Source organism: Peromyscus leucopus, chromosome 4 (assembly GCF_004664715.2).
Source record: "Peromyscus leucopus breed LL Stock chromosome 4, UCI_PerLeu_2.1, whole genome shotgun sequence".
In the NCBI taxonomy this organism is placed as follows: domain Eukaryota; kingdom Metazoa; phylum Chordata; class Mammalia; order Rodentia; family Cricetidae; genus Peromyscus; species Peromyscus leucopus.
Window position 1 is genome coordinate 127580338 of NC_051066.1, and position 9620 is coordinate 127589957.

The following is a 9620-nucleotide window of genomic DNA, read 5'->3' on the forward strand; positions in this document are numbered from 1 at the left end:
ACGTTCCCACGGGTCCCTTACTGTGTACCAGGATGAGCTATATCATCCAGGCTTTGTGAGGACTGCCCTCTGCTGCCAGGAGCAGGGGTGGCTCCTGGTTTCCACTCTGGGGAGGCCCTGGCACCTCAGTGGGGAAGATACACACTGATGGGAACAGAAGGGCTGGGAGCTGGAGAGCCAAGAATGCCCTCTTCTGAGGACCCATGGGCTCAGGTCAGCCAGGGTGGTAACCAGCTCATTCAATGTCCCAGCTTGATGATGTGTAAAACAGAGCAATTTAATGCTCTCCATGTCCTTCCTTAGTGACTCCTGCTCAAATTCCGACTCTTCCCACCACCTGTCCCCAGTGGTCTCCACTGTTACCTCTCTTCTGGGCACCGGCCTCTGCAAGACATAACCAGACCCTATGGCCTGGCTCCTGTGTGAGTCCCCTCACTGCAGTGCTTGCCGTGAAGTCTGGTGGGCTTCCTGCTGCCGCCCTCTGCCCCACTCTTCCGGGCTCCTCTGCTCAGAGAGGTACCAGGAAGGACCGGCGGCGGCAGGGCAGGGCTTAAGACGAGCATCTCACCTGGGTCACAGAGGCCTCCCTGTGAGCCTTGTCGTGGAGCATCCGACTCTGCTCCACAGAATTGTTCACCTTCCCCTCAGCTTGGCAGCCTCGTTCCTACTTCCCCGCTTGGGCTGCCCGAACCCGACGGTGGGCAGCCTTTGATGGTGACAGCAGGGACTGGGGTTCAGAAGCTGAGAAAGAAGGTGATGTCTCACACACACACACACACACACACACAGAGAGAGAGAGAGAGAGAGAGAGAGAGAGAGAGAGAGAGAGAGAGAGAGAGAGAGAGAGAAATACCGCTTTAGTAAAGCGTAAATGTGCCTGTAATAGAGAAGCCCAGGTAAAAGTGTCTGAGCAAAAGTAGACATTGATTTCTGTCACATCAGCAGTCTACAAACGCCTAGTTCTGTGTCCCACTGGCCGGATTTTGATCGCATGATATCTAGTAGTCGAGGATGCTTGGAAATGCGGTCTTCTATTGTACCCAGCTAATAGCCCAATGCGTCCGTCTAAGCAGCTCACGCGTGTGATTTGACTCTCTTTCTCCCCCCTGGTCTGGCTGCAGCAGGCACTGGTCTGGGGGGCAATTGCACGGGCTGTGTCATATGTTCGGAGGAGAACGGCTGTTCCACCTGCCAGCAGAGGCTCTTCCTGTTCATCCGCCGGGAAGGTATCCGTCAGTACGGCAAGTGTGTGCACGACTGTCCCCTCGGCTTCTTCGGAATCCGTGGCCAGGAGGCCAACAGGTGCAAGAGTACGTGTCTCCTCCCGTGCCATAGGCAGGCTTGGGTAGAGCGACCCCATATTCTACCCTCTCCCCAAACATACCCTGGGAGGAAGCAGAAGCATGCCAAGCCAGAGCTTGCTGGTTTTAGCCAGCCCTAGGCCAGGTAGACTCCTCCCTGATTCTATCAGCTCTAAGAGGACACCAGCAGCTCTCGGCACCAGCAGGGCAGGGAACCTCCTCTTCTGCCTCGGTTCTGCATGGCCTTCGGCAGGCTTCTCGCCTCCTCTGGGTCTCGCTCTAGTAGGAAAAGTGGTCCTGACCTTTCCTCCATCTTCACTGTGACCTAGGACAAATCATTACTAATCTCTGAGTCGTGTGGGCAAAGGGTGAGGGAGCTTCACTCCCAGCCCAAACTGGCCATGTGACGTCTAGCACGTTGTTTCCTGTGCTCAAGTTCAATTAAGATAAGAAAAGGAAGGCCCCCCTCCTGTGTGGCCCAGCTCAACAGTGTACAAGTCTGAGCTGCTGGCAGCACACTGTATCCAGACCCCAGTGACCCGCACAGAGGCCTTCCCGCCTCAGGCACACCCATGACTCGTGGTGTCCCTGGCTCTGTTGCAGAATGTGGGGCCACCTGCGACAGCTGTTTCAGCCAGGACTTCTGCATCCGGTGCAAAAGGCGTTTTCATCTCTACAAAGGGAAGTGCCTGCCCACCTGTCCACCAGGCACCTTGACTCACCAGAGTACCCACGAGTGTCAGGGTGAGTGAGGCCCTAGCCACCTGACCTGGCCTTGGGGGAGACGTCAGGAGACCTGGAAACAGTCAGTGAGATGTTCTGGGGTGATGGGCAGCCCAGCCCCCTGTTGGCACACAGAGCATCTTCGGGGCTCTAATGTCACGGTCACCATCAAGATCATGGATACTGCGCCACCAACTCTGGCATTACTATTGTCACCAAGAGTGTTCTCACCAGCAGGGCAAAAAGAAACAGTGTTACCGTAGTGTCTCAGAAAGTCACTTCTGGGGCTTCTCTCAAGATTATTAGAAAGTAGCACAGGGCCAGGGGCGTGGCTCTATGAGGAAAGGGTGGGTCCCCAGCACCCACATAAAAGCCAGGCACAGTGGGTGCTCTCTGTCACCCCGGCACTGTGAGAGACAGGCGGACCCCTGGGGGTGGCTGAGTTCTCCGTCCTCACACTTCAGTGGCAGACAGAAGGGACATGCAATTGGTATATAGCACGTTAGGTGCAGAATCTTTGAGAGGAATTCTGAAGTGGTATAAAGTTCCTGGACGCAGCCCATCAATCACTCCCTACACCTTTCTTCTCTGGTGTGGCCTCCTGGGTATGTCTCTGAGCCTGCACTCCATCCATGACCAGAAAATAGGAGACACCAATCTGCAAAATGCTACTGCTGCTCAAGGCTCTCTGTGGCTCTTATTAGCCTCTGGCCTTAGGCAATCGGGTTCCCATCTATGACCTTTTTATACATCTTCCTCCTCTTCCAGGCTGGACCTGCCTATTGTAGGTCAGCATCCTGGGGACTCTGTGGGGTTTCCATTCACTGGAAGCACCTTCTACCTCTCCTTCCCACCCCACTGGACACTCAGTACCACGGTGTCCTCCAAGAAGGCTTCCCGGACTCAAGGGTGTGGTCCATTCCTCTGGGCTCCCACAGCTTCTGGCCCTCCAGAACTGCACAAAGCACCTCTGCCTGCCTGGTGCAGTATCTCAACATAGTGAGTTCTGGGAGGCAGGCAGGTGCATTCTGGGTGGCAGGCAGGTGCATTCTGGGAGGCGGGCAGGTGCATTCTGGGAGGCAGGCAGGGACATTCAGGGAGGCAGGCAGGTGCATTCTGAGAGGCAGACAGGGACATTCTGGGAAGCAGACAGGGACATTCTGGGAAGCAAGCAGGTGCATTCTGGGAGGCAGGTGCATCTACCTTTCTGTACCTGCAATTCTGAGTCTCACAGTAGGTGCCCAGTCTTGGACTTGTCAGGTGAATCCATAGGGCAGTGGCAGCATGGCCACCTCGGGTCTGGAGACCTGTTCCCACCCTGCTCTGTGCACCTGTTCCTGCTCCAGGCCTCAGCGCCTGAGACTCAAGATGGGACAGTCACTGTCCCCAGAGCTGGCTGCTGCCTCCTGCTCAGAAATGAATGGGATGTATCTGAAATTCCTTCTTCTGAGAAGTTTCTGCCCATTACCTCCTTGTCCCTCCCAACAGCCCTGGGTGGCTTTGACCTTCTACAGCTGATCGAGTTCAAAGTTAGAACCCTGATCCTGAGAACCTTTTAGCAGCCAGCTGCCTCTATGTCTATCCCCAATCCTTGCACCTTTCTGAATTCCAGCCACTTGGCCTATCAAATCCTGCTGACCAAGGAGGCATAGTTCAGCTTTGTTACCTCTTCTGTGAAGCCTTCTGCTTCACTGGCAGGAGTCTGCCCTGGCTTCTAGCGCAGCCTTCATGGAGCTCTTGGCAGGCTCCTACAAATACAGTCTCTGTGTGTACTCTCTGCTACCAGCTATAGACTGCGTCCCTAGTAGGTGGAGAGCCTCAGACTGCTGGTCCTTAGATCCAAGAGGCACACCTACCAACTGACTCACCTGTCTGTCTCCTTCTTCACCCACAGAAGAGTGTGAGCCAAGCCCATGGGGCAGCTGGAGTCCCTGCATACGCAATGGAAAGACTTGTGGCTCAGGCTGGGGCCTAGAGACCCGGGTGCGGGAAGCTGGCCCGGCTAAGCAGGAGGAGACAGCAAGCTGCCGAGTGTTATCTGAGTCCAGGAAATGTCCTATAAAGAGGCCCTGCCCGGGAGGTGAGTCCTAGGCCTGCAGGGCTGCACTGGGAACAATCCACAGGTGAGCTCTAAGTCTCCAGGGGCAGAGACCCACACAGATGGCATCTGAAGGTCACCTGAAAGGTCTCTGATTGCCAGCCCTTCCTGTGAGCTAAGCATCACCTATGGGGTACTTACAGAGAAGGGTCCCAGATACAGTCGGAAGACTGATTGGCATATCCAGACCCCCATTTCCAAAATTCCAATAAGGATTTTGGAAAAGTCTGGTGTTTCTAGTGGAGCCTGTGGGTGCAGTGCAGTGTAGCGCCCACACTGTGATACAAAAGAGAAGTGATGCCTAGAAGGAGATGCTTGACCCAGCGTACAGGGATCAGCTGGAGACAGGTCCCAGGAATGCAGAGAGCCAAGGTTGCCATAGAGATTTGAGTGCAATACTCTAAAACCCTAGGCACACACATGCAAAGAGATCTCAGCTCTGAGGAATTGAACTATGCATCAGTAGAATTGCGGGGGGGGTATGCCTATACCACCCCACCACATACCACAGGAGCCCCTTCACTGGGGAAGGTAAGACCACAGATTCCAATGGAGACCACTGAGAACCCCCAAACGAGAGAGTTGTGAAGTATGAGAGGCATCAGCACCAAAAAATCAATGTTAAGACCAAGAGCCTGGCGTATTAAATTCTCTATAGTCACTGGCTCATTTGATCTGTGTAACGATTATGATGTAGGTGTAGTTATTATCCCATCTTGGGAGATTGAGGCCCACAGAGCTTGAGTCACTTGCCCCCGGGTCACATAGCCAGAGTGGGTGGACCTAGAGGTCAGATGTTAATCAGTAGCAAAGAAGAATAGTCATAGTCAACAGTGAAAGACCTGGAGCCCAGGACACAGGACACACCGTTGGGACATCACAGAGGCGGAATTTGAATTCAGGGACTCTCCCACCACCATCACGACCCACACAATCACAATGAGCAATTGGGGCAGTGAGTGGGACCTAGATGAGACTAGACACCCAAAACTCAAGGGAAGCCCCTTCTCCCATGATGGTACTAGGGGCTGAGCTGCAGGTACTGTGGTGATCGCTCTGAGTGGCATATGCTTATTGTCTGAGAGCCTCCTCGTATGGGCCTCAGCCCAGGCACCTGGTCCACTCAGAGGTCTTCTGAGCTCCCCTTCCAGAGTCGTCACTGGTCACATGATTGTCACCGCCGTAACACCTCTAGGGGACCCTGCTCCATCTGCAGTTGTGTGTGGTGTGTCTGTGGTCTCTAGAGGCCAAGGCTGCCTCTGATGCTGGACCAGGCCCCAGATGTTGATGGGATGAGTAGGCACATGGGTGGAGGGAAGATAGGTGGGTGGGTGGGTGAGTGGCTGAGTTGACAGTTGTACGGGTGGATGGGCAGATGGGTGGGTAAGCAGAGAGTTAGGTGGGTGGGTAGATGAGTGGGTGGGTGGGTGCGTGGGTTGAAACACAGGGGAATGAGAGGGTCAGTGGATGGGTAAGCGGGTAGTTTTGTGAGTGTGTGGATACATGAGTGGAAGGTACACAGGTATACAGGGAGGATGCTTGGGTCAGCAGGAGGGTGTGTGGGTGGGAGGGTGCATGAGTGAGTGAGAGAGTGGGTGTGTGGAAGGTGTGCAGATGCAGCTAGCAGGCTAGTCTAGAGGGAAGATGGGGACGCTTCTTCCCCATCACTCATCCCTCCCAATCCCAGCCTTCAGAGCTGCTAAGGACCTCCCCGTAGGTCTCTCATATGTCCCCAGATTCCACCCTCACCTGTGGCCTGCAGTGTCTCCAAGGCTTTAGATTTGGTGGGACGCCCCAAACGTGGGCAGCCTAGTCTGTGGGGTGACACCGAGTCTGCCCTGCCCTGCAAAGGGAGATGTTGAGGCCCTGACTCTTTGCGAGAGCACAGTCAACCCTGGAGAAATAGTTCTTGCCCTGTCTGTGACAGGGTTCGGAGGTCTCTCCCTGTCTGCTGTGTGCCCTTGGAAAGCAGCGTGCTGAATGATGTCATCAGTCCTGAGAGCACACAGCTCCCCAGGGACCGCCTTGAGACGAAGAGCATAAGAAAATGGCTTGGGTGAGGAGACACTTTATAAACTGGAAACGTAGGGTTGGTCTGGCTCCCAGACACACCTCAGTCTGTCTTCTTGCTGGCACAGGAGTGCCCCACCCCACCCCGGGAAGGATGCCCCAGGGAGCTGGCAGATCCCTGCAAAGGCGTGCCAGCCAAGTGGAACACCACAGGAAAGCACAGACAGGGCTAATGACAAGTGAGCAAAGAGGGGCTGCCGGGGCTGGAGAGGTGGCTCAGAGGTTAAGAGCACTGACTGCCCTTCCAGAGGTTCCGAGTTCAATTCCTAGCAACCACATGGTGGCTCACAACCATCTGTAATGAGATCTGGTGCCCTCTTCTGGCCTGCAGGGATACACATAGGCAAACACACATAATAAATAAATAAATCTTAAAAAAAATAAAAATAAAAAGAGGACCTTGCCAAGGGGACATTTCAGCTCTCCTAAAGACAGCATGCTGGGACTCTGTCCACACCCTCGGCTGTCTGGCCACTGGTCACCCAAGCAGCCTCAGCCCAGATGAGCTTCTCTGAAGGGAAATCAGAACTGGCCCCAGGTGCTCCAGGCCACTGAGCAAGTTCATTCTGACCAGCTCTTGGTCACCTTATCTGAGAAAAGGGGCTAATCTGGTGTTCACGTTTGACACAAGCCGTATTCCTCCGGGGTTGGTAGGATATGGCTTGGGTCTAGCTGAGACCTGAGTCACATTTGTAGCATCTGTACTGTGGGAGCAGCTGAGATCAGCCTCTTTCCCTCCCTGTCAAATGGGCCAGAAATGGTAGCTTTGCGTGCATGCATTTACTCTCCATACTCTCTGGGTCATCCGGCCCGCAGCTATATCTCAGGGTCTTGGGCTGCAGGGCCGCTGGTGAAGGCAGAGCCTGGCTGGAAGTAGCCAGAGAGTTGACAGGGCCTTGTGCAGAGAAACTGAGTCTCCAGCAGGAAGTCTTATCAACATATGTGGAGAGGCATGGGGTCCTTCAGCCCTTACAGGCCTTTGCCCAGCTCTACCTCCACTCCAGGCATTCCCTCCTCAGGTCAGTGTCCTCCAGACCCCCTAGGAATCACCTGCGGCCCTGCACTTAAAACAGGGTGACTTTGAGTCCAGCGCTCCAAGCCTGCCGGGAATACTTGGGGTTCCCTGATCTCTCAGGACCTCCCTGGACCTGTGCTCTCTTACAGAGAGAAATCCCAGGCAGAAGAGCCGGAAGGATCGACGCCAGCGCAAGGACAGGAAGTCGGAGCGCAGGCCACAGCAGCCTGGCTCACAATGATGTGCTCCAGCTCCATCATCTGGCCTCTGCCCTTCCCTTCTCCCCCTGCTCCGCTCTTTCCCACATCCTCCCTCTTTCTGCCTTACCTTCCTGTCTGTCTGCTGCACTTCATCCGTCTCCCTTTTCTTCTCCCCCCTCCCTCCCTCTTTACTTTCTGCTTTCTTCTTTGGACCGTTCCTTCTCTCCGTGCACCCTTTGTTTTTCATTTCCTCCTGCTTTACTTTCCGATCTTCACTGTCCACCCCCACCCCATACGCGGACACACGTAAGAAACTGTGCCTATGTTCTCCATGTGGCTCTCGACACCTCAACGCCAACGTATTTCTTCCAGATCTTTCTGTGACTCTACCCTCATCTTTGCAGAGTTACAATTTAGGAGGAATAGGGATGGGTACAACTTGACTGCTCCTGGGAGCCCAGCTTTGAGCCAGAGAGACCCTGCAACCTGAGTAGTGAGCCCTTCACCAGGACCAGTCCCTCACGGCCATTTCTGCAGCACCCAGCCATGGCCTCTGCAGCGAGGCTACCGGGGATGGGTTCCAGGATCTCCCTTGCACCCCTTGTCCAGGATGGTGGTGTAGGAGTCACTGGGGCCCTTTGGCTGCACAGTGGCCTCAGACCCACCGTCACATCCTTCTGGAAATGCCTGCAACACATCCTCAGTGCCCCCCTCTGGTCTCCCTCCCAGAGTGCCCGTGACCTTTCCCCCAGCTGACCACCCTCCCAAGTCCTTGGGGGACCCATGCACAGAATCAGGTGGGATATTTATTCCTGAAGGAATAAGTCTCTCATCTCAAAGGCTATTGAAGTTACACGGAGTTTAGAGCTGGTCCCACCCACTCTGTTCACCACCCGCTTCCTGCCTGCCCCGACAGCAGCGACGGGCTGACACCCCCAGCCTTCGCTCAGCACATCATGTCTGTGAAGAAGCCTGAGGGCGTTTGGGGAAGCAGTGGGGGAAATTGCCGGGTCAGCAGTTGGGATGGCTTCCCACTTACCCACCTCCTATGTGGACATCCTGAGGATCGTCTACTGGGATTCCTCCAACTCCAGGCAGGAAGGACACTGGGAGAGCCTTCAAGTAGATCACACTAATTGGCAGGTCTGTCCTTACCCCTGCCATTGGCCCAGGAGCTGTCATTGTTGCTGGGGAGGAGTTTGGACAGTAGAGCTCAAGGACAGCTGGAGAAGGATGCGGTACAGGCAAGAGAGACGAGACGCTCCGTGTGATGTCATGTCACCACCACCACCACTACCCCCACCACCACCACCCCGCAGGCAGTAACCCTCACACCCACCCTACACTTGGCAGGTGAGGGTCCTCAGCACCACTCCTGATCCTGTAGCTGTGTTCCTCCACGGTGTCCCACGGAGAACAGCCGGATCCCCTGCTGGCCAGGCCAAGCCCCCCACTTCTCTGTAGAAGTTCACACCCCTGAAATGCTTCTTGTTTTGAGACCCCCGGCTATTTTTTAAAGAAAGAGAAAAAGAAAGAAACTCACGAGAGCTTCTTGGGCATCGGATAGGGTTAGAACTGCCCTGTCCAGAAGTTCACAGTAGCAGATTCTAAACTCCCTGGGGCAGCTTCCACCAGGAGTGTTCAGGTTGAGGGGGGCCAGGGTTCATGGGGACTGACGGACAGGACAGGGTTTCCGCTGGAGTGCTTCCAGACCCTCTTAAGAAGGGGACTCAGGGGCTCTGTCATTGAAATGCTTGCCTTGCTACAGTAGGACCTGAGTGTGACCCCCAGCACCCACATGAAAAAAGCCAGGCATAGTGGCATGCCCTTGTGGTCTCATGGCACCAGGGAGGCAGAGACACGCAGATGCCTGGGGCTGTTGGCCAGTCAGCCTGCCCCAAGAGGCAAGCTCCAGGTCAGTAAGGAACCTTGTCTCCAAAACTGTAGCCAGCACCTGACGAACAACACCTGAGGCTATCCTCTGTCCTCTACACACTTGTACACAACAGGCATACGCAGAGAGAGAGAGAGAGAGAAGAGAGAGAGAGAGAGAGAGAGATCACCTGAGTTTCAGCCAGAGGCAAAAGATGACATATCCTAGCAAAGCCTCAGCATCATGAATTAGTTACAGGCCAGGTCCACACTTGTGCTCTGTTTGACTTCTTAGAAACCCAGAGCCACAAGAAAGAGCACAGTGTCACTGAGTCACGGCT

The 9620-nt window shown here is 54.8% G+C and overlaps 1 protein-coding gene across 1 annotated transcript; it reads left to right on the top strand.

Annotated features, from left to right (window-relative positions):
* The first annotated feature begins 203 nt into the window (after positions 1–203).
* Rspo4 (R-spondin 4) lies at positions 204–9246 on the top strand. Its single transcript, XM_037204459.1, has 6 exons — positions 204–213; positions 649–753; positions 1074–1310; positions 1905–2045; positions 3919–4104; positions 7357–9246. The coding sequence occupies exons 1-6, from the start codon at positions 204–206 to the stop codon at positions 7446–7448; spliced, it is 771 nt and encodes a 256-aa protein (XP_037060354.1). The 3' UTR covers positions 7449–9246.
* The last annotated feature ends 374 nt before the right edge of the window (positions 9247–9620 follow it).

Excerpts from the sequence above, each read along its gene's own strand:
- Rspo4 (XM_037204459.1), top strand. Across the intron at positions 754-1,073 it reads TTCAGAAGCTGAGAAAGAAG|CTCACGCGTGTGATTTGACT; the intron begins GTGATGTCTCAC and ends CCGTCTAAGCAG. Across the intron at positions 4,105-7,356 it reads AAAGAGGCCCTGCCCGGGAG|AGAGAAATCCCAGGCAGAAG; the intron begins GTGAGTCCTAGG and ends GCTCTCTTACAG.